This window comes from Nuphar pumila, chromosome 14 (assembly GCF_984573655.1).
Source record: "Nuphar pumila chromosome 14, dmNupPumi1.hap1.1, whole genome shotgun sequence".
In the NCBI taxonomy this organism is placed as follows: Eukaryota; Viridiplantae; Streptophyta; class Magnoliopsida; order Nymphaeales; family Nymphaeaceae; genus Nuphar; species Nuphar pumila.
In genome coordinates this window covers 79,912,166-79,937,806 of record NC_143262.1, presented here as the reverse complement: position 1 = coordinate 79,937,806, position 25,641 = coordinate 79,912,166, and the positions used below count along the sequence as shown (strand labels likewise).

At 39.9% G+C, this 25,641-nt stretch overlaps 1 protein-coding gene across 1 annotated transcript; it reads left to right on the top strand.

The window, feature by feature from the left end:
- Positions 1–375: 375 nt before the first annotated feature.
- LOC149817072 (uncharacterized) lies at positions 376–13,412 on the top strand. Its single transcript, XM_089987295.1, has 5 exons — positions 376–477; positions 612–813; positions 11,548–11,616; positions 12,261–12,408; positions 12,497–13,412. Exons 2-5 carry the CDS (start codon positions 638–640, stop codon positions 13,163–13,165), a joined length of 1,062 nt encoding a protein of 353 aa, XP_089843421.1. The 5' UTR covers positions 376–477; positions 612–637; the 3' UTR covers positions 13,166–13,412.
- Positions 13,413–25,641: the final 12,229 nt, after the last annotated feature.

Below are 25,641 nucleotides of genomic sequence, written 5' to 3'. Positions count from 1 at the left end.
TCTGGATTTCACAAGTCCAACCCAGATAGCTAATCAGACCTCTTCCTTTGTTACAAGACCCAGATCCTAATACATCTGGTACGGATTGCGACAGGGTCATACCCGACCCGGTGCACCCGATCTGCGTTCCTTAAACCCAAACGGCCCTCCCCATCCCCATTAATTCAGATGGCCAAACGTAAAACCCTAAAACCCTCTCTCTCTCTCTCTCTCTTTCTCTCAGATAGTGGAACCTCCAAGCTAGAATGGATGAAATCCAAGACCCCAAAAGGACTCCATCACCTTCATCTCTTCTTCCTTTTCTCTGTGAAGAGTGTGGTGCCAATCCCTCCAAATATCGATGCCCGGGTTGCTCCCTCCGCACCTGCAGCCTTCCGTGCGTCAAATCCCACAAGCAGAGAACCGACTGCAGCGGCAAGAGGAACCGAACCCAATTCGTGCCTCTTTCCGAATTCAACGATGCCCACTTAATCTCAGGTCTTCACCTTCTCCATTTCCGTCATCACCATCATCGTTATAACCATTATCATCGCGACAACCATCGCTAATTTTGTCCTTTTCTTTGTTTATGCACCTAATTTTGTGTCGAATTTGCATTTTATGGTTTGAAGATTACAATCTTCTGGAGGAGACTAAGATGGTGGCGAAGTCTGCTCGCAAAATGATGCACGGGTTGATTGGAGATGCTGGTTTTAGGTTGCCCGCCAATATGAAGGATGTCCGCCGCCTCTCCCACGCTCGGAAGATCAACGTTCTGTTCCTCCCGGCTGGCATGACCATGAGGAAGAAGAACCGATCCTTTTATCATCGATGGTAGAATCTATCTTTCGTTTCCTATCACCAGATTTTGTGTTGGCTTTCGTCTTCTTTGATGGATTTATGTTTGTTCAATCTTAAGATCTCTGGAATCTGCTTGGTATTGTGAGGGATGAGTATCGTTGATGGTGATGGTCTTTGTATGTTATATCTCGATAGATGCCCTATTTACCTGTGAAACAAAGATTGCAATTGTGGGTTTTTTCTTGCTAAGTGACCAATGTACTTGATGGGGTTGTACATGTTAGCCATGATGCTGGTTCAGAATGTGGGTGCTCATTCATTTCCATGTTTTTTTCCCTAAATCTCCAGATGGACTGTGTCATTCCTTTTGTATACGTCTACAGAAAGGCTCATTTTGCTACTCCAATATAATGAGACTTGAAATGATAAAACTTTGGTCTTTTGTGCGCCATTAACACCAGCATTAATAAGAAGCATCTGTGCTGTTGTTACTTGTAACTATAGGGTCATTTTGCTAGACTCCAATATAATGTGACTTGAAATGATAAAGCTTTGTCCTTTTGCGCGCCATGAACACCAGCATGAATAAGAAGCATCTGTGTGGTTGTTACTTGTAACTATAGTCAGGTTTTATACTTTGGGAGGCAATCTGTTACCGATCCTGTGTTTCAAGCATTCTCAAGTCCGGTTTTAGTTTCAACATTTCTATGCCAGTGTACAAGTTTTTTGGGCCTTGGTAACCTGCGATCTGCAACCAATGAACCCTGTGTTTTCATGGATTTATCGGTACCATGGACAAGGTACAAGTTCATTGTATCAATTGTCCAGAAAACTATTATACTTTTCAAACTAGGTGACCTGACACATGAACAGTATCCACTTGGTGCATAGGCTTCAAATTCAACATTTGTGAAAAGTAAGATTCAATCAGATATTATCCTCTACTATCTCCATTTCTTCAACGTTATCTTGGATGACATTGTTTTTTGCCCAATTGTAATATTGATCAGAACAGTAATCTGCTTCTTCTGTTTCCTGTATGTTCAGTTGTTTCATGTGAGAAAGAATTCTGCTTGTTATCAAATAGTTATCACACTCAATATCTTGTTGTCATAACAGCTGAAGCAAGTGAGGTTAGGATTTCCCTCTTGTTTCAACTGATTATAGAACAGTTAACCAATGGAATTAAGTATAGATAAAAAGAATTAAAATATAGGTCAAATTTGGAAAAAGTACTTTACTTCTTGGATTCATATAATTGCATTATATTAATGATGCTACTGAAGTTTGGATCACACCTGAGTCTATCCATAACTTTACCACAATACATGAAATGAAAATGAAAGGAAGGAAAGTATAATATAACGTAGTCATTTCTGTATTAAGTTTGTCTATTTTTGTATAGAACATCTCAATTATGTTCTTCCATGAACAGATACCAATGTGTTCAATTTATTTAATTGATTTTAAACATGGTTTACTGCTCTTTGTAAGGTTTTAGTGTTTTGAAATGATGTCACAAAACCTAGTTGAAGAATAAAAATGGGTAGTCAATAAGTATTTTTTTTGTTTCACATGATCAATTCACCAAGAACACAAGGATAAGATAAGTTTCTTTTTTTTTTCTGAAATGAAATCTATGTATTCAAAAGCTCTAGGCGATGCCTAGTCGGTAGACCCCTCGAAAGGCTAGTCGAGGACTAGGTGAGACTAGTCTGACTAGTTGGCACCCCAATTAAAATATAAAAAATATACATAAAAATATGTTTAATTCTTTTGGTAATAAAATGTTTTCATTAGACTAGTACGCAATGACACATGTTTTCACAAAATATATATAACCATAATATATACATATATTCAACTATGTCACAGGGATTCGGCTAGCAGGGTGCCGCACCCGTGTCGACGCGACTCGACGCGGGTGCGGGTGCTGCACCGGGTGCGGTCAACCGGATTCTGGGTGCGTTGACCGCACCCAGGATCATTTAGGTCCATTTTTTTTTGATTTTTTTTTTTTAAAAAAACATTTGCCCTATGAAATGGGCTGCGAATTTTTTTTAAAAAAAATGTTCTGCTGCCAGCTGCTGACTTTTCAATCCTGATCCTTTTTTTCGTAAAGGATTTTCTCTCTCCATAATAAATGATAATGATGGTGGTAGCCTTGCTGATCCTTTCTTTTCGTAAAGGATTTTCTCTCTCCATAATAAATGATAATGATGGTGGTGGCCTTGCTGATCCTTCTTTTTCGTAAAGGATTTTCTCTCTCCATAATAAATGATAATGATGGTGGTAGCCTTGCTGGCTATTAGTATTCACTGTTCTCCTGACGAGATGGGTGCGCTATCGTGCAATTGTATATAAAATGAAATTTGAAAAAACCCGCGTGGGGGAACCCCTTATACCGCACCCCCGCACCCGGGTTTTTTGGAAGTGCTAAATCCCCGCACCCGCACCCATGTGACATAGATATTCAATTATTCATAACATATTCAGTATAATCAACAAAATATGCTTTAGCCTTTCACAAAAACAATCACAGAAGCACGAAGCACGAAGCACGAAGCACAAAGCACGATAACACATACATATAAATAACATATTACATAACTAGTAATACTAAAAAAACGCCTTCATGGTTTTATAGAATTTTTATGAAAACTCACATATATATACAAACAAAAAATAACACACACACACACACACGTGTACACACACACACACATATATATATATATATCAATGTTGTGAATAGCGTTGAGGCATAACAAGGCGTAAGACCCGCTCATGAAGTGGGGCATAAGGCGTAAACAAAAAATATTAAAAAATTGACCAAATAAAAATAAATAAAGATGCATCGTTTATATACTATTAATGAATAATTGGATATCAAGTAGAGAATCTAAACTAAATTATAAAACAAATTCCAAGCAATGATTACAATGCAATAAATTAACTGATTCAACAAATAACTTAAAAATATCAAATTGAAAATATATCAAATTTAATCACAATCTTCAAGAAAATTACCATAACTAGCAAAAACCACTCTACAACATAGCAATTAATGCACTTTACAAATTAAAAGTGCAACAAAATTTACAAGGTTGAAGTTTTTGGTGATATACATACAATATCCACATGAGAAACAAAACTAAAAAACAAAAAACTAGCAAGAAAATAGTATAATATTTTAATAAACAATCTTCAAGAATATCACAATAACTAGCAAAAACTACCCTACATATTTGTATAAAGGACAACATAATGCTATACACCATACATAGTTATACATAGTAAACACAATTACATAATACAAATGGCATGCACTTGTATACAACAACAACAATAACAACTACGCCTTCATCCCAAAACAATTGGGGTCGGCGATATGAACCAAAAAAGAAATCATTCTGGGTCTTCCACATGAATCCTTCTCCTCCAATCATTTCTATCCAATGCCATGTCCTCGGTGAGGTTCAAAGCATTCATATCCTTTCCTATCATCTCCATCCAAGTCTTCTTAGGCCTACCCCGACCTCTTTTAACTAATATATTTTCCCATTTCTCCATCCTTCTAACTGGAGCATCATTAGGCCTTCGCCGAATATGTCCAAACCACCGTAAACGATTCTCTCTCATCTTATTTTCAATGGATGCAACGCCTACCTTCTTACGTATCTCCTCATTCCGAATCTTATCTTTTATTGTATTTCCACACATCCATCTAAACATACGCATCTCAGTTACACTCATTTTTTGAATATGATGTCTCTTGGCAGCCCAACATTTTGTACCATATAGTAAAACATGCCTAATTGTCGTCCTATAAAACTTTTCCTTCAACCGCAATGGCATTCTACGATCGCACAACACTCCAGTTGCACTTTTCCATTTCATCCACCCAACCTCTATCCTATGATTTACATCTCCATCAATTTCTCCATACTTTTGAATGATAGATCCCAAATATTTGAAACAATCATCCACCGGTATTTCTTGCTCACCAAGCTTCACTACACTCCCATCACTACTTCGTTGCATACTAAACTGACATTCCATATATTCTGTCTCACTCTTACTCAACTTAAAACCTCTTGCTTCCAATGTCTGTCTCCATAATTCTAACTTAGAATTAACCCCAGTTGTAGACTCATCAATCAAAACAATATCATCAGCAAAAACATACACCACGGCACATTTTCTTGAATTGATCTCGTAAGCTCATCCATCACTATAGCAAATAGGAAAGGGCTTAATGCAGATCCTTGATACACCATGGCATGCACTTGTATAAGCATAAATAAACAAAAAATCAATGAATTACTAAATCAATAATTAATTAATTGACAAGAACAAAGTAATTTTATGATTAACATGCCTTGTAGCGCTCAATGGATCCATCAAGTTTGTACTTTATTTTATAGACCCATTTAGACCCTACAATGTTTTTGTTTGATGGTCTAGGAACAATCTCTCAAGTTCCACACTCATGTAAGGCTTTTATTTTCTCATTCATGACTTCAACCCATTTAAGTGACATAGACGCTTCTGCAAAGCTAATAGGTTCATCCTGTTTTTCAATCTGGGAGAGGAACAACTGTAACTCCGTAGAGAAGTTGTTATAACTTACCTATCTTTCAGTAGGATGATGAATCCTTTCAGGTCTTCTAGGATGCACATCAGTTCGCTGAGCATTATCTTTATTCCGCCGTACATAGACAACTCCTTGGAACTTGGCAACATCTGAAATGGTAGGCATAGTGTTATGGGTATTTGGTGATTCTTCCCTTTGTAAACACACATCAGTTTTACTCTGTTTAGACGATATAGAATGGCAAGAGGAAGTATCGAGGGTGGCCATTTGATCGAATACCTCAGCAGCAAGCCACAACTGATAATCGTCATCATCTACGCTGTGTTCTTCTATCCTTCCTGAGCTCTCGGTATGAGTCTCATCAAATACAACATTCCATGAGACTCTGATTCGATGGGCAGTAGGATCGTAGCAACGATATCCTCTGTACTGATCAACATAACCAACGAACTTACACTTGCTTGCCTTGTTCTGTGAACTTGTCACGTTGGGAACTGTCAATATGAACATAACATACACAACCAAACACTCGTAATTCATTATAATCAGGGTAAGTCCCAAAGAGTGTAAAATAAGGAGATTGGTTCGCAAGCAATTTCATGGGCAGTCGATTTATGACGTACACAACAGAATGAAAAGCTTCAGTCCAAAAGCTTAAAGGGACATGAGTACCATGTATCATGCTCAAAGCACTTTTTACAATATGCCAGTGTCTTTTTTCCGCCACACCATTTTGTTGTGGTGTGTGTGGACAAGATATTCGACGACTTATTCCATTATCCTGGAGAAATTCAGTAAATTCCTTTGATAGATACTCTCCCCCACCATCACATTGAAAATGTTGGATTTGAGATGCAAATTGATTACTAACTAAGGCACGAAAAAACTTGAACACTTCAAATTTATGTTTCATAAAATAGATCCAAGTATACTCGGAATAACTATCAATAAAAATGACATAATAGCGGCTACCCGACAAAGAAGATTGTGGGGTAGGTCCCTAAACATCAGAATAGACAATTTCAAAAGGCACATAAGCTCTTTGATTTATTTAGTGAAATGGAAGAACATGACTCTTACATAAATGACAGCTGGGACAAAGAGAAATATCAGACTTATTATTCAAACTAGATTGTGGAACAAGTCCACTAGACACAAGTCTTTCAATGAATGAACGATTACAATGACCCAAACGACGATGCCAATTGTTTGACTTATTACACCGAGACAAACTAAAACAATCTTTGAATGACACTGGCTGAACTGTCTGTGACTTTATTGGAGCGGCACGAGCAATATGAGACTCCTTGAGGACATACATATTTCCCTGTCGTTCTTTTACAACGAGTGTTTTCTTCGTGAGAAGATCCTTGACACAAACAAAAGGAGTGAATTCGACAGAAGAATTAGTATCATCAACAAGTTTAGAAACAGAAACAATATTTTTAACAATACTGGGTGAGTGATAAACATTTGATAAAAGAAGTGAAGAGTTTGGTAGTGAAAGAGAAACATTTCCAACATGAGAGATAGGATGGAGGGCACCATCTCCAGTTTTAAAAAAACAACAACAACTCGTGCTTTGGGTTATATGCTTTGACTAAAAAAAATATCGTGAATGAACGATATATGCAAGGAAGGAACAACCTTTGATTTGAAACAAAAATCAGATATAGAACGAGAGCAGGAGGAAATATGCAAGGAAGAAACAATCTCTGATTTTTACGCAATCAAAATCAATCTGGAGTCCAGACGTTAAGATCTGATCTAAATGATCAGATCAGATGTTAGCGTGGCCTGTTTGGAATGATCAGATCTGAACAAATTAGGTAATAAGATTAACGTGGCTAGTAACGACAGAAAGAAACTTGTTTAGGGAAATAAGAAGAAAAGAGGGGAAATAAGGTCGGGCACAAACCCTTTTTTTGTGTTAACTCTCACAGGATCAAGGGAAAAGGGCACGATTAGGTACGATCAGAAAATTAGAGAAGAAGAAGAGAGGAATGTGGAACTCGAAGAAAAAGAGGAGAGGGAGGAGGAACTGGACCTGGTCGTTAGACTTCGACCCGCTCTGATACCATGAAAGAAACACACCTGTTAGTATCCGGCTCTTCTGCGTTGCTGGAAGGGAGAGGAGGGAGAACAGTTGCAGCATATTTTTTCAGCCTCCAGTTATGTGTGCCCTATTTCTTTACGTGGACTTATAACCACCAGATTGGGTCGGGTCTGAGACTCTTCAGTCCAGACCCGATATTATAAAGATAGAGATACGGGTCTAGATCTGGACCCGTATATGTGTGTGTAGTCTGATCTTAATAGCAGTGTCAGTAAAACAAGATTTAAAATGAAGTTGTGTCATCACACTACCGAACCTATCATACCAAGCTTTGGGAGCTTGTTTTAAGCCATACAAGGCTTTTCGTAACTGAAGGGTTTTCCCATGTGCTAAATTCAAACGTGGTAGATGATTCATGTAAACCTCCTCATTCAGATTACCATTAAAAAAAACATTTTTTACGTCTATTTGAAAGATATGCCATTTTTTAATTGATGCTATAGAAACGAGAGTTGTAACAATGGTCATTCGAGCAACTGGAGTAAACATTTCATCGTAGTCTATTTCATATTCTTGACTGTATCCCTTACCTGGCTACTAACCTAGCTTTGTATCTTTCTAATGTCCCATAGCATTTAGTTTTTATCTTGTAGACCCATCTACATTCTATAGTCTTCCTTCCTTTAGGTAATGTTTGGATTTTCCAAGTTTATGCTTTTTCTAAAGCTTCTAATTTATCATTCATTGCCTTAATCCATTCTTGATGATTTCTAGCCTCATGGTAAGATGTCAGTTCTGAATATGAGTGTATGACCATTAGGCATGATTTATACCTTGGTTCAAAAGAATCATAGGATACAAATCTACTAGGCACTTTTGAAATTCTTATGGATTTTCTAAGATTAGAAGAATCTACATATTGATTTTGGGAATATCTTTGTAAAGCACATAGTGGATGATCTTCGGAACGTCGCGCATAGGTTTGTATGTTATTATGAGATAGATCTATATTATTAAAACCCTCATTTATATTCCCATTTGCATCATGAGTGTTCATTTTTACTCTCATGCACATCATAAATGTTTTTACACCTTTCATGTTCATTGACAAGGTAAAAAATGAATAATCACAACTCTCTTGGATTTTTCTTTGCTAAAACCAAATTCATTTTCAAGAAAAGTGACATTTCGAGAAACATATAATTTGTTTTTTTCAATGTCATAACATCTATATCTCTTTTGGTTTTCGACATAGCCTAAAAAACACAAGGGATTGCTTTTGGAGAAAGTTTGTCATTCTTATTGGTAAAGATAAAACATTTACACCTAAAGACTTAACTTTTTATAATAGCGGGATGTTTTAAATAGTTTTTTAATAGGAGATATATTTTCAATATTTTTTGAAGGCATTTTATTTATCAAATAAACTGCCGTAAGGGCGACTTCGGCCCAAAAACCTTTTGGAACATTTCTAGACACAAAATGTGTTCTAGTGGTCTCAATAATGTGTCCATGTTTTTTCTCGGCTAGTCCATTTTGTTGAGTAGTGTATGGACAAGATTTTTGATGAATAATCCCATGTAGACCAAGATAATTTTTGAATTCTTTTGACACAAATTCTTCTCCGGAATCGGTTCTAAAAATTTGAATATTGGTTTTGAATTGATTCTTTATATAACACTGAAATTTTTTATAACAATCAAATACTTCTGATTTTTGTTTAAGAAAAAATATTTAAGAATGTCTACTATAGTCATCTACAAACACAATATAATAGGATACACCCCCTCTGGATACAACTGGAGCTAGTCCCCACACATCCGAATGCATAAACTCAAATGGATTTTTAATTTTTAGATATAAAATGTCTTGGTCCAAAGGGCAAAGACGTCATTTTACCAAGAATGCAATCTTCACAAACAAAATCTCTTTCTTTATAACTTGTAAGAAATGGAAACAAGTGTAATTTGGACACACTAGGATGTCCTAGTCTTTTGTGCCAATTTTCTATATCTTTTTTTTACAAAATTACAAAAAGTTTGTTTTGATAACTCAAGATTGTCCCTTACATAGAGATCTTCTCTTCTATGGCCTCGCCCAATCGGCTTTCCGGACTGAAGATCCTGTATTAAACAATCATTAGATGAAAATTATACTTTGCATCCATGATCCGTAACTTGAGAAACAAATATGAGATTTAAATTTAATTTTGGTACTACTCTAATATTTGGTATGTGAAAGATTGATTGTTTTTGAAAAAATCTAAAACTTTTGATTTTTAATGACGTTCCAAATAATCAGCAGTTGAAACATAAAAATTATTTGGCTTAGCATGACATTCAGATAATATGGACTCATTTGTAGTCATATAAAAAGATGCACCAGAATCAAGGATCCAAAAAATCTTACTAGGGTCACCACTTGTGGATATGGCCGCTCCCGAGAAGGAAGAAGCTTGAGTTTTGAACATTGGTTGTAGTGCCTCCATTAGTTGAGCCAAAGGTAGCGATCCGATACATTTGGAGTCGTCTACATCATTGATTTCAACCGAAGCAATTCTTTTGTCATCTTTATGATCATCTTTCTTTCTTTTGGGACAAAAGGGTTTGATTTGTCTCGGTTCATATCAATGATAGCATATGATTTTGCCATTTTTTTTGTATTCATGATCTCCTATTTTGTCGCTTCTTTCATAGTTATTGGAGCTTCTTCCATTCTCATTTTTCACAAGTGAGGAGGAGGTTTATAGCTCCTAGTGTGATTACCGGGCTTTGACATAGCAATCACAGATTCTTCATCTTTTGAAGCAGATGGTTTCTTTAATCTATTTTCTTTCATAGTTAACTCCTCAAGAGTTTCAACTATGGTTGGTACACCTCTTGTACGAAGGCGAGTCGACTTGGTTCCTTCAAATTCGGGTCTAAGCCCGTTAATGAATTGGTAGAAATGCTTCATTTTAATTTGGTTCTCACGGAGTTTGACATCTTTAGGGCAATGCCATTTTGACTCAAGTAGAGCCAATTCATCCCAAAGGAGAGAGAGTGCATTGTAGTACTCCCTAATGCTCATCTCTCCTTGAGTTATAATTCTTACTTTGTTTTGAATATTGCATACGTGAGCAACATCTTTAAGACTATACATGTCTTTAAGATATTTCTATGCATCACTAGCGAAATCAAATTTTGCTAGACTAGAGCACTTGTGGATGTCTACACTATTGATGAGCCATCCAATTATCTTGGAATGTCCCATTCTCAATTATTTCCATTTTCTTTCATAATCGGAAACGGCTTTGGACGTTTTCTCTCCTTGAAGAGCAACTTCCTTTCCATTCTCAATTTTGGTAAGGATGAGTTTGGGCTCTTTTTCGGTACCCTCAACCAAACCCCATAGACCCTTTTTCCCATATTTTGTGTTTCACTATGAATACCCACATTACATAGTTTATATCATTGAGTTTTAGGAGAATGAAGATAATAACTTCCCTTTCATTCTCCATTCTTTTACAATAAAGAGAAAGAAGAGAGAGAGAGAAAGATAGAGAGAGAAAAGAAGGATAATACAAGATTTGAGAGATGTGCTTCCTGATGCAACGATCCACGATTCGTTGTTTTACCAAGCTCACTATCCTCCTTTTGATGTTATCACGATCCTTCTCTTGATACTATTGGAATAATACCAAAGCTCTTGATACTTCAATAGTTTTATTGAACCTCTGTTTATTGGTTCTTTTTTTTTATCTTATTGTTGCCTCATTTCTCCTACCTTTAACTTGATCAAATTATGCATGTTTCACTGTCAGTATCATGTCATTGATGACAAGAAGTCTGGCTCTGAATCTTAACATAAGAGCAAGAGAAAGGGTGACCAACTGAAATTATTGGTTTTGATGGCAAATTGATGGTGTTATGATTAAATGCCCCTCACTAAAGCACCCTCAGTTTGGAAATATTTGTGAAAGATTTGAGATTTTTTTTACATATTTATAGTTGTTGTAGAGTTGCATATGAACTGCATGTAGTTCTGTGGTAAAGATCCTCCCTTTTTTTTAGTGAAGTTGTGGACCGAAATAAGAATGCATTTCTTATGGATTTTGCCTCCCTTTTGTCTGCAGGAAGAAAACCATTTATTGGACAGTTGAGTGGAGTTTCCATTCAACAGATGTTGTTCTTATCGACCATCGGTAAGGTTTTCTTTGTGGTTTATGTATAGTTTTGTTTTGACCTGGCATTTTTGGTGGTTCTATTAGTGGCTTAAATTCAGATAATCTTGTTTGTTGATCTAATTTTGAGTAATGGCCATGCTGTACTTAGAAACAATGCTGAATTTACCACCACTAGTGTTACTGTTCAGAATATTTTGACATTGCGTAGGTAGTTTATCCTTGAATTGTTGCAAGTTAAAGTCCCCTAGTTTGATGCCAACTAGTGTTTTCTGAAATGAAAAAGTTCCTGCTTTGTCAGAAAAGGTGTATGTTTCATTCCATGTATTTTGAGATGTCCCAATATCTTGATAAAATCACCAATTTACTATGTCATTTCTGATTAAGATGGTTATCCATTCGAGAAATTGGCAGGATGATGTTTCCCATGTTTATGATTCTTTAGTCTTAACATCAAGTTTCAGACACTGAAAATCAATGCAGATTGGTTTTTTAACTTTTTTTGACTTTTCTTTGTTTTTTATTCCTTAATATGTTTCAAATATTATGTGCTTCTACTCCTATCATGTGGAAGACTGCCTGAAATTGCAGAATGTCCATCATGTGCAGTCGTTACTATCATCTGATTCTGAATGAAAACATCAGCTTATTGCCTCATGTTGCAGAGTAGATGAACATAAGAGCCTGCGTCCCTTTCTTGAAAGTCGCCTGAAAACTGATGGTTCATGGATTACTCAGACACAGTACAAGCTGAGGCCATTCCGGAAGGAGTCACTGGACAATCTGAAGTTTTTGATAAGGGAAAGGGTGAAGGTGCTGGTTTCTTTCAAATATCGTATCCAAACATGAGAATGAAATTTTGTAAAAATATTCCATCTCATTTGTTTTTTTCTCATTGCAGGGTACTGAATCACCCTTTCGTGAATTAGACATCAATTCTAGTCTAAGCAATCAGTTGGCAGGCATCACTCTGTTAGAATACCCCATCATCCACGTTGTTCTCCCCTTGCATTTTGACAAATTTGGAGTTGGCAATTGTGCAAAGCCAGGTAGCAAGAATGTGCCTGCTGAACCAGTCAGTGATCTACCTTCCTCAATCGGCGCATCATCAAATGAGAAGGTAGAAGACAAAATTGACATTCCTGTTGAAGAATCTGATCCTTGTCCTGTAAACTGTGAGAATTCTGAATCTAGTTGTGTCAATATTTCACTGAGGGGGGATGGCGCTGAATCTTTCTTGGATGGAAAATTGCATGGAGATACAGTTGATCATGGAGAGAAAGAGATTCCATTAGACATACAGGATCTATTAGTCAGTGGAGATGCTGATTTTGACTTTGAGGATCTCTTGCAAGGTTCGTGTTTGGGTGGGCTCGATGGCCCAAATGCTGGTCAATTTCAAAGCCTTGACTGTGGGTTCTTTAGAGAAGAGGGATCTATGGGAATTGGGATGCTTCAAGATACGTCAAACTTTGATTCTGAAGGAATATACAGCGGTGATCTTTCAATTTTGGACAATGCTTTCATTGGGGATGCGGATTTGGAAGAAGGGGAAATTTCTGAATTTTGATATCAGTGATTCTTGTGGTAGATGAAAGAAAACCCAACATGGCTGGCTTGCTAAAGTGAGTGCTGGTTTAGCATGTGAACAACTCTGCAATTTTGTTTTGAAGGCATTACAAGTGGTGGCATTTTCTTTTGATTTGCTAATACATGGGTTTTGAGAGTCTTGTAAATAGTATAGGTGAATTTCAGCGGATGTTTCATAAAGAAGCTTCTGTTAAAAGTTGAAAACTTATAAGCCAAAATGATAAAAATTTCATTGTTATGAGATATCAGTCATTGATAGAAGTGTCTTTTTTGATAATCATCTTGGGGGATAGGCCCAAAATCGGATTCAAACCTGAGACACTTGATTAAGAAATGCTGCTTTTGATTGGCAGGAAAAAGTTATTTGTAATGTGATTGAGAGCTCTTTCATGATACAATCTCTTCAAGGGGCATTTGGGTTGATGCTTTTTTCTATGTTAATGACTCCAATCAGGGTTGCCGAAAGGTTGTTGGACGGTGCTATCTCATGTGGATGGCACAATTCTGGCCCGTTTTTAATTGGGGTAGGTTGCTAGAAGATGGACAGAAGCTTTATAGTTTTTTTTTTGGGTCTTCCAATGTTGGCAGAATTGCATCAGACCCTGAATGGATTTTCAAAATTGATTCGTTTCTGATTAGAATTGAGCTGAATTGGCCAATTTTTAACCAGCAAATGACTTGTGTTAAGAAATATTTTTAGCCCATTTAAAAATTTATTTAAAGAATTAGTCACTTCTGCTTGTTTTGGATCGATTTTTTGTTGGATCGGTTGATTCAATTTTATTCTCCACGGTACTGACAACATTGGTGTCTTCTAATAACCCATCTGTTAAAAAACAGTTGTGATGATGCCAGTTACATCTTTTGTGGTTCAGTGGGAAAGGAGGATGCATAGAAGAAAAGCCCAATCTCATTAGTTTTAGGGTACATTTAGAAGTGGGAAATATGTAGGAAAAGTGATACCAAATTCTTGCCATTTTTTTACCCTTTCAAATGAAAGTAAATTTCCTTATGAGATTTTTTCTAAAAGTATATTTTTTTTATAAAAAACATTCTTCCATGAGAAGGGGATGTTTCCAAAAAAAAAATTATGGTCTCTCTCTCTCTCTCTCCATCTCACTACCATCACCATCCATCTCTATCACCATCATCCATCTTACCACCACCATCCACTCACCACCACCACTACCCACCATCATTCACCTCTTTAAAAACCACCCTCCCAAGATACGCACGAATCAGTTGATTCAATTTTATTCACAACCATACAGACAACATTGATGTCAATGACCCATCCGTTAAAAAACAGTTGTGATGATGCCAGCTACTTTTTTGATAGTACGGTGGGAAAGGATGCGTAGAAGAAAAGCTCAATCTTATTCCAACCACTTTTAGGCCCCTCAACGGTTGAAAATTTGTTGAGATGATATTATCCACGCGGGAGGGGATCCCGATCTGGCCATCAGGTGGCCCAAAAAGATCCAGAAAACAAAAAGTAATAAAGTTTTTTTTTTTAAATATTAATAAAGCTGGGGTTGGGCTTAACCTACCAGCTCATTGCATGAAAACAAATATTAACTTTAATCCAATAAATAAAATCCTCCAACCATTTTTTTTTTTATGAAAGATAGGGAAACCACCTTGGGGATCATAGACCTACTCCATCTAGTTTTTTTTGTTTTGTTATATATACACGTTGAAGCCAGATCGAGTTTCCGAGACCTAGCTGCGTTGGCTCTGCCTGCCGTACTTACGATCGCTGTCCTCGCAGTGTAAAACGCCGTGGGCTTACCCTTAGCCCCCAGAGAATCGCCGCTCTTCGGCTTGTGCATGGGATTTGAACCTAGACCACCTGCCTAATGGCCTAGACCCCATCCCACTACTTCAAACCCCTTTGCCCCCCCCCCCCCCCCCCCCCCCCCCAAAAAAAAAAAAAAGAAGGATAGGAGCCCACAGCTGGAACTAGATGCGGGTCTAGTGCATCGAGGGCAAATCAGATGCAATCACATTGCACTCAAAGTCGGCCGTCCACCTATAGGATAGAGCCTGCCAGCATCGGAAGATGGAGAGCGAATCCGGTGCAGCATTACGATAAAGTGTGCGATGTGATTGCACCTGATCCTGTGAGTCAGTGGTCCAGGAGACCTACCTCTTTGTTGAAATGGACAGCATGAGTCGGCCATCGGGTATATATTCTTCCTCATCTTCACAAAAAAAAATGTGGATGATCACTCACAGATGTGGAATATTAGTGGATATATTCTCCATCAAACTTTCATAAATTTGAGTGGTGGTGGTGACCACCAAAGGCAGAGAAAAGCTGGAAAGCATAGCCTGCTAGCTTTCCTTGTCTTTGGTCATCTCTCTCTCTCTCTTTTTAATTATAACTCCTTCCCTTTTCCATGTCAGTCAGACCCAACCACAATGGTCCAACGCAAGGGCTAATTTATTCTTCTACCAGGCATGATGTGGGTCCCGTCTAATCCGGACCCAGCCCTCCTTCAACCACTACATAGTGGAAAGACTGCTTTGCTGGGCTTCTCTCTCTCTCTCCATCAAACACCCAAAATGTCTAACACAAATCAGAAGAGTTTGCCCCCCTGATCGCGTGAATATCAAAGACCACTGCTAAAGACGTTTTCACAAAACACTTGCACATATCCGATTTCTTCTTTGCCCCCTTTTAGGGATGGCAGTGGACAGGGGGACAACGGGCCCTGCCGCACCTCACCTCGTTTGGACCTGGGATGAAGGGCATGAAATGGAGATGGAGGCGGGGATGAAGATTAAAATCTATCCCCGTGCAGGGATGGACTTACACTTTTCCCTACCCCGCTCCATCCCCGTCACAATCCCCACATTGCCCCGCCCCATTCCGTCCCCAATCCTTCAAGGGATGACTATAGGCTGAGGGGAAATGGGGCCCCGCCTCGCCCCGTTTGGACTGAAGATGGAGGACTTGTAACGGGGATGAAGGCGGGGATGGAGGTTCGGATTTTGAGACTGGGCAGGGGTGGAGACCTTGTCCCCTGCCCCGTCCCTACCTCCGCCTACCTCCTTTCGTGCGTGTGTGTATATATATATATATATATATATATATATATATATATATATATATATATATATAGAGAGAGAGAGAGAGAGAGAGAGAGAGAGAGAGAGAGAGAGAGATGCACTGTAAGGTTGCAAGTCAACCCGGTTTAGGAAGGTATGGTCGGTTTGGGTGTGTCAACGAAGGCCTTTATTAAGGTTAACATGAACAATGTCCAAAATCTTGTTATCAGTGTTCTCGAAGAGGGAAAATCTTGTGAAAAAACTGAGATTTTTTCTCTTTGAAAAATCTCAGGCACAAGTTGGCAACATTTTAAGTTTCAAACATAAAAAGTATAAAAGAAAACATTAAATTTAACAGTAAATATCAGAGAAAAACCATACTTTAAGAAATCATATTCTGAACATATAGAAGATAAAATCACGATATTTTAAAAAAATATCATGGATATTTGTGACAGAATGCAAACAATGAAAGGCCACAAACAATCACATGCAACAGCCGGTTGTGGGCCAAGAAAGAGAGATACACATATCCTTGTCAGTGTCAGCGCAGTATAAAAATCGTGAGGTGCGTTTGGATGCATCCATTTATCCGGAAAGTTTTGATTTAGTTGGAAACTTGGAATATTTGTAATGTGCCAACTCATCCCACTTTTTTTGGATATGGGAATATACCCATAGTGACAAATCTCACCATAGTTATGAAAATCTTGCTAAAATATCGTGAGGCGGCAATTTATTGCCATATTTTTAATTTCTTGTTGTTTTTTGTCAGAAATATAAAATCACATTTTAAATGCACTCGTTATGTTTTTATCGGCTATTTATCATAGAAAAAGTGTGTTTTTATTTTTACATATTTTTTATTTTTATTTATTTATTGCCGAGATTTTACAGAGAAAATGTGATATTTACAAAAAAATTATTTTCACAACTTTTTGGCTGTCAAGATTTTGCCATTTTTTTACTTTTGTCACTATGAATATACCCAGCTTCGGGTCGTGCCAGTGTTTTCTGGTTTTGGATCTAGGTTGACCTAGATCCGTCCATGTTTACTTAAAGGGATACTTTTTTTTTTTAATGAGGTGGAACCCTTGCTGACAACCGGGCCACTTAATACCTAAAGGGATACTTAGTTGTTTACTATACAACTGTGTCACGGGCTTATTTTGGAAGCCACGTGCGGCACCTGGCAACCCAACCAGGTCAGCCTTCCTAGTTCAGAAAGCACGCAAACACCCCTCACAAGGGTGTCTAATCACATCCGAGCATACACAATCTCAAAGAGGGCAGCAAAGAGAGAGAGAGAGAGAGAGAGAGAGAGAGAGAGAGAGAGAGATAGCAGCATAGGCAACGAAAGCAACTTCCATTCATAAGTTGGCAATTACAAAGGGGGGGAGAGCAAGAGAGAGAGAGAGGGGGGAGGGACCCGTTACTTTTCTTGGTTAACGGGGGATCTTAGGCCAAAGGCCATTTATAGAGCACTCGCAGGGGTCCTAAGAGGTATTTACATCAAGTAAGGAGGAATCAACATGGCAGGGTGGAACACACTCCCCCACCCAAACTGGCGCCGTCCTCGGCGCCATATTTTTTCTGATAGTCTTCGATTGCTTGCTGAAACTGACGAATATTTCGTGGAGTCTCCCAACTGGCATCACTCACTGGTAGACCTTTCCATTTCACTAGATACTTCTTCACTTCTCCAAGATAGTTATGGACATGATCAATGATAAAATCAACTTCTCGTGAGACTGGCACTGTTGTAGAGGGGGCTCGTTGAGGAATAGGAGCTCGTTGAGGCAGACTGCGACTCAGATCTTCTTCATCTTCGTGGAATGGCTTCAGATTGCATACATGAAAGACAGGATGTACCTGAAAGCTGGGAGGGAGGTCTAGTCTATAAGCTAGCTTGCCGATTCTCTGGACGATGGGGAAGGGTCCATCATACTTTCGAATGAGTCCCCGATGGTGCCCCCGAAATATAGCTGTCCTCTCAGGGTATAATTTGACCAACACTTTCTCCCCAACTTGGAATTCAACGGCCCGTCGTCCCTGATCTGCCCACTTCTTCATTCGCTTAGCTGCTTTGTGTAGGAATGCCTTTGCTAGTTCTGTCTGATCATGCAAGTTCTTAACAAAATTATAGGCAAATGGCGCCTTTCCTCGACCTCGAGCAGCTAAGGAGTGCGGTGTCTGAGGCTGCTGTCCTATCACAATCTCGAAGGGACTATGCCCTGATGATTCACTCTTTTGAAGATTATAGCAGAACTGAGCTATATCGAGTAGATCCTTCCAATTCTTCTGATTAGCGTTCACAAAGTGTCTCAAGTAGTCCTCCAACATCCCGTTAATGCGTTCGGTCTGGCCATCAGTTTGGGGATGAAAACTGGTAGAGAAGTGCAATTCGGATCCCAACAACCGAAAGACTTCTCTCCAAAACTTACCTGTGAACCGAGCATCTCGATCACTAATAATGCTCTCTGGAATTCCCCAATACTTCACAACGTGCTTCACAAAAAGTTGAGCCGTGTCCTCTGCCGAACAATGATTTGGGCCTGGCACGAATGTTGCATATTTTGAAAATCTATCAACCACGACAAAGATGATACTACATCCCTCAACTGTTGGTAAGCTGACAATAAAATCCATCGAGATACTTTCCCAAGGTCGACTCGGCACAGGTAGTGGCTCCAACAATCCTGCTGTCTTCTGATTCATGGCCTTGTCCTGCTGACAGACCAAGCAGGTACGCACGTACCCATCTATGTCATCGCGCATCTGCGGCCAGTAGTAAACTCGCTCTATCAAGGCAAAGGTTCTCTCTTAGCCTGGGTGACCAGCCCATAGGGAGTCATGGCACTCCTTCAATATTTCTCGTCGTAGTGCCCCCTACCGGGGAACATAAACTCGACCCCCAACTGTCATCAGCAATCTATCTTGTTCCCAAAATCGCCTGGTTTTCCCCTCTTTCACCAGAGAAAGCAGCTGTCGCGCCATAAGATCCTTCCGTAAGCCCTCCTGAATTCTATCAAGGAGGTCACTTCGAGGTCCAGTACTTCTGCTAGCATCTTCCAACAAGGCCGCCAGTCCAGCCTTCCTACTCAAGGCATCCGCCACTACATTAGTCCTTCCAGGTTTATACTCTAAAACCATGTCAAATTCTGCTAGAAACTCCTGCCACCGAGCTTGTTTTGGACTAAGCTTTTTCTGAGTTTGGAAGTAGCTCGTGGCTACATTGTCGGTGTAGGTAATGAATGTCGACCCCAATAAGTAGTGCCTCCAGGCACGTAAGCAATGGACTACGGCAGTCATTTCCCGTTCATGCACTGTATATTGCTGCTCAGCACTGTTCAACTTTCGACTCTCGAAAGCTATTGGGTGACCATTTTGCATTAGTACACCTCCAATTGCAAAATCTGACGCATCTGTATAGACTTCGAATGGTTTTCCTTGGTCCGGTAATTGCAACACTGGTTCCTTGGCCATGACGTCTTTTAGACCTTCGAAGGCTTGCTGACACTCTTCTGTCCACTCCCACTTTTTGTCTTTCTTCAATAATTCAGTTAGCGGCGCCGCGATAGCTGAATATCCTTCGATAAAGCGCCGATAGTAGTTTGCCAGACCTAAGAAGGATCGAAGCTCCGGAACCTTGGTTGGACTTCCCCAATCCTGAATAGCTCTTATCTTCTAGCTATCCATCCTTAAGCAGCCTTTCCCGATCACGTGGCCCAAGAAACTTATCTCATCCTGGCCGAACATACACTTTTCCCTTTTTACACATAACTCATTGTCTTTTAAAATCTTGAACACTATGCGCAGGTGTCGCATGTGTTCTTCCATATCCTGGCTATACACCACAATGTCATCGAGGTATACAACCACAAAACGATCCAAGTGAGGATAGAATATCTGATTCATCAGTGTAGAGAACGTTGCAGGAGCATTCGTCAAGCCAAACGGCATCACCAAAAACTCGAAAGCACCATACCTCGTCACACAAGTGGTTTTGGCTTCGTCTCCTTCGGCAATTCTGACTTGCCAATACCCTGAACGCAGATCCAATTTCGAGAACACCCGGGCTTCCCCTAATTGGTCAAACAAATCAGCGATCAGTGGCAGGGGATATTTGTTCTTGACAGTCAGTTTGTTCAGTGCCCGATAGTCCACACAGAGCCTTTTGGACCCATCATGCTTGGTCTGGAATAAGACAGGAGCTCCAAAAGGGGCTTTTGAAGGGCGAATGATTCCGGCAGCCAACATTTCGTCTAACTGTCTTCTGAGTTCAACCAGCTCGGGTGGGGCCATTCTGTAAGGCACCATGGCAGGGGGTCGTGCACCTGGCACCAACTCAATCTGATGATCTACTTCTCTTCGCGGTGGCAACTGTCTCGGCAACTCCTCGGGCATTACTTCTTGAAATTCTTCCAATATTGCGGCTATAGGTGGTGGCACTTCCGTAGGAAGTTTCTCACTGGTTTCCTCTCTCATTGTCACTAGAAATGTTTGATCACCTCGTTGGAGGCCCTTCTTAATTTGCAGGGCGGAAACCAAACGAACATTTGGTGCCCCCAACGTCGAGGCATGAATCATACATGGCGATTCTTCACTCATAAAGCTGACAACATCCAAGTGAGGCATAGGCACAACCTTGCTTGCTCGTAAAAATTCCATCCCCAAAATGACTTTGAAGTCATCCAACGGAACAATAGAGAAGTCTGTTCTGCCAACCCACTGACCAGCCCCAACTGTCACATTTCGAGAGACTCCCAGAATAGGTTGTGCTGCGGAGTTCACAGCCTTTATGCGACTAACTTTTTGTTCCCATCGTAGGCCCAACCTTCGGGCCTCATCTTCGGCCATGAAATTATGAGTAGCCCCCGTATCGACCATTGCCTTCGTAGCTCTTCCGTTGATGGACATCGCTAGGTACATTAGTTCCTTCTTAACCGTGGGGGCTGCAGAAGAAGATTCTCCTAGCGCATTCACCCTTTGTACCGCCCCCATCCTGACGTCCTCCTCTACCGGGGCTTCCTCCATCTCAATGGCATTAGCCGCCCTTCTTCCTGCATTCCCCGCATTTTGATTAGGGCAATTTCGAGCAAAGTGATTTCCGCTGCAATACCAACACCGAAGATTTGGGTGAATCGGCCTGTTCCCTAGAATCCCCTCTTGACGTGCTTGTTGCTGATTTCTCTGATCTCTAGGGGGAGGTCGATACTGGTTCCTGGCTTGACCTCCGGCAACATTGCCTTGATTTGGCCGTCCCTGAGCGGCCCCGCGATTTGGGTTCTCAACTATCTGTTCCGCTATAGTCATTGCACTTATCAGGTCTGTCGGTCTCATACGAGTTAATTCCTGTTGAGCCCAGAACTGTAGGCCCTTTTTGAAGCAATACATGCGATCCATTTCTGACATATCTTCTATGTCAAGCATCATTGTGGAGAATGCCGCTACATATTCCGAAATACTTCCTGTATGCCTTAAGGCCATCAATTTGTCACGAGCAAGCTCCTCAGCGTTATGTGGAAGGAAATACCCCCTGAGTTCCCTTTTAAAGTCATCCCATGATTCAATAGGGACCCTTCCACGTTCCATGCCACGATATTGCGTCCTCCACCATACAACGACGTTCTCAATCAAGTACCTGGTTGCCGTGCGTATTCGATCAACATCGATGTCAATCTCTGCTTGATCGAAGAATTGTTCTACGTCCCATAGCCAGTTCTCCACGATTCTGGCATCCCTTTCACCTTTGAATTTTGCCGGTTCCACCGGTTTCAATTTCGGTCGTTCATGATGAACCACCACTGCATTACCCCCGCGATTCCCGGCATTGGCCACACCACCAATTCCATTTCCCAATAGTCTTTCTAAGACTCCATATCGTTCCCGAAGTTCCCGCATGTCAGTTTCCTGAGCCACCAACCGATCAGATAGTTCCTGGACTGTGGCCCTCAGCTCTTTGGCCTCAGCCCTCACATCCTCATTCAACTTTTCAAAATCTTCATGTGCACCTTCTAGCGCAGCTGAGCAACCACGAACATCACTTGTCAAATCTGTCATCTTTTTCTCCATCTTGGTCACTCTTTTATCTAGAGGACCAACCGTTTCTTCAAGGCGAGACATCTCTGTCGACTCTACAACAGATTTTTCCTTGTCTGCCTTTTTCGTTTTGTGAACTTTTCCGACGAGTTCACCAAACTCAGTATCCATTCTTGAACGTCACGAGGGTTTCAACAAGTATCCCTCCTTTCTACTTCCCAAATTCTCAACTAGGCTCTGGTACCAGTTGTCACGGGCTTATTTTGGAAGCCACGTGCAGCACCTGGCAACCCAACCAGGTCAGCCTTCCTAGTTCAGAAAGCACGCAAACACCCATCACAAGGGTGTCTAATCACATCCGAGCATACACAATCTCAAAGAGGGCAGCAAAGAGAGAGAGAGAGATAGCAGCATAGGCAACGAAAGCAACTTCCATTCATAAGTTGGCAATTACAAAGGGGGGGAGAGCAAGAGAGAGAGAGGGGGGAGGGACCCGTTACTTATCTTGGTTAACGGGGGATCTTAGGCCAAAGGCCATTTATAGAGCACTCGCAGGGGTCCTAAGAGGTATTTACATCAAGTAAGGAGGAATCAACATGGCAGTGTGGAACAAACTGTTTGACCCTTCTTGACCATTTCTAAACCAAATATGGATCAGTGTTTGACAAAGAAAAAACCCAAGTCCAAAATGACAACTGTGTTGCACACACAGGTAGGGACGCAAATGGGTCGGATCCAGGACGAAGGTTTTGCAATTTTTGGCTGTTCCGGATGCGATACCCCCATGTATTTAGCTGTTCTGGATGCGAAACCGTTTGCATCCTTACACATAGAGCACACCTTGGACAGAGTCAAATCTGACACCCGGGTCACCAGAGTAGCATCACGGAAGCCTTAGGTTATTCGCAGCTTGCCTATAGAAAAGAACAAAAGATAAATAATAATAATAATATGGTCATCATCAATTCATCATCATCATCTTTGCAAGGGGATTGGATCCGGAACAAAGGGTCAGGTATATTCGTTCTGATTGAAACACCGTAAGAAAATATGGTGTAGTGGGATCCGTTTTATCTTTTCCACTTGAAAACCAATAGATTTTATCATGTTTTCAGCAGATTCAGTACACGGATTTATATCTCAACCAAGTTCGAAAAGGATCTGGATTCAGATCTTTTCCCCGTGTTTTAGAAATGGATTCAGTGTCATGTCAAGCCTGACCTGATTCATACCCGACCTGTTTGCAACCCTAATAAGAATCATAGTGACAAAAGTTAAAACGGCAAAATCTCGTCAGGCGAAAAACTAAGAAGATTTTGAAAATTTTCATACAACAACAACAACTATGCCTTCATCCCAAAACAATTGGGGTCAGCGATATGAACCAACAAAGAAAATCATTCTGGGTCTTCCACATGAATCCTTCTCCTCCATTCATTTCTATCCAATGCCATGTCCTCGGTGAGGTTCAAAGCATTCATATCCTTTCCTATCACCTTCATCCATGTCTTCCTAGGCCTACCCCGACCTCTTTTAACTAATATATTTTCCCATTTCTCCATCCTTCTAACTGAAGCATCATTAGGCCTTCGTCGAATATGTCCAAACCACCGTAAACGATTCTCTCTCATCTTATTTTCAATGGGTGCAACGCCTACCTTCTTACGTATCTCCTCGTTCCGAATCTTATCTTTTATTATATTTCCACACATCCATCTCAGCATACGCATCTCATCTACACTCATTTTTTGAATATGATGTCTCTTGGCAGCCCAACATTCTGTACCATATAGTAAAGCGGGCCTAATAGTCATCCTATAAAACTTTCCTTTCAACCGCAATGGCATTCTACGATCGCACAACACTCCAGTTGCACTCTTCCATTTCATCCACCTAACCTGTATCCTATGATTTACATCTCCATCAATTTCTCCATACTTTTGAATGATAGATCCCAAATATTTGAAAAAATAATCCACCAATATTTCTTGCTCACCAAGCTTCACTACACTCCCATCTCTATTTTGTTGCTTACTAAATCGACATTCCATGTATTCTGTCTTACTCTTACTCAACTTAAAACCTCTTGCTTCCAATGTCTGTCTCCATAATTCTAACTTAGCATTAACCTCAGCTCTAGACTCATCAATCAAAACAATATCATCAGCAAACAACATACACCACGACACATTTTCTTGAATTGATCTCGTAAGCTCATCCATCACTATAGCAAATAGGAAAGGGCTTAAAGCAGATCCTTGATGTAACCCAACCGTTATAGGAAAATTGGTTGTCAACCCTCCACAAGTGCGGACATTGGTTACTACTCCTTCATACATATTTTTAATTATACTAATGTACTTGAGAGAAACACCTTTCTTCATCATTGTCCACCAGAGAACGTCCCTAGGTACTATATCGCAAGCCTTCTCCAAATCAATAAAAACCATATGCAAATCTTTGTTCTTCTCTCTATTTCTCTCAATAAGTTGTCTAAGAAGATGTATAGCTTCCATAGTAGATCTTCCAGGCATAAAACCAAATTGATTCTCCGATATCATGACAACCTTCCTCAACCTAGACTCAACCACCCTCTCCCAAAGTTTCATAGTATGACTCATGAGTTTTATACCACGATAGTTTGTGCAATCTTGTATATCACCCTTATCCTTATATAGAGGCACCAAAGTACTCTTCCTCCACTCATTAGGCATCTTATTTGTCCGCCAAATCTTGTTAAAAAGATTTGTCAACCATTCTAAACCTTTCTCTCCCAAGCATTTCCAAGTCTCGATAGGTATACCATCTGAGCCAACTGCCTTTCTTGATTTCATTTTCTTCAAAGCCTATGCAATTTCTTTCTTTTGAATCTTGCGCATGAAGTCACGATTCATCTCATGAAAAAGAATGAAAAAGTCTCCAAGATCCTGAGCATGACTTTCATTAAATAGCTTATCAAAATAATCTTTCCATTTCTCCTTAATCTCCTCATCTTTGACTAAAACCCTTTGTGTGTGTTTCATCTTTGATACATCTAACCATACCCAGATCCCTCGATTTCCTATCTCTCATTTTTGCAATCCTATAAATATCCTTCTCACCCTCTTTGGTATCCAACTTGTCATAAACCTCCTTATATACCTTATCCGTCGCGTTATGAACTACTTTTTTAGCTTCCTTCTTTGCTATCATATACTTCTCCAAATTCTCATTATCACGACTTTTACTTAGATTTCTATAACACTCTCTTTTAACCTTAATAGCTAATTTCACATCCTCGTTCCACCACGATGTATCCTTACCTAGCGGTGCACCACCTTTAGACTCACCCAATACCTCCTTAGCCACCTTTCTCATGCC

Coding starts and splice junctions, on each gene's coding strand:
- LOC149817072 (XM_089987295.1), top strand. CDS start 638: ATGGTGGCGAAGTCTGCTCGCAAAATGATGCACGGGTTGATTGGAGAT. Junction 814..11,547: donor CGATCCTTTTATCATCGATG/GTAGAATCTATC, acceptor TTTTGTCTGCAG/GAAGAAAACCATTTATTGGA. Junction 11,617..12,260: donor GTTGTTCTTATCGACCATCG/GTAAGGTTTTCT, acceptor CTCATGTTGCAG/AGTAGATGAACATAAGAGCC.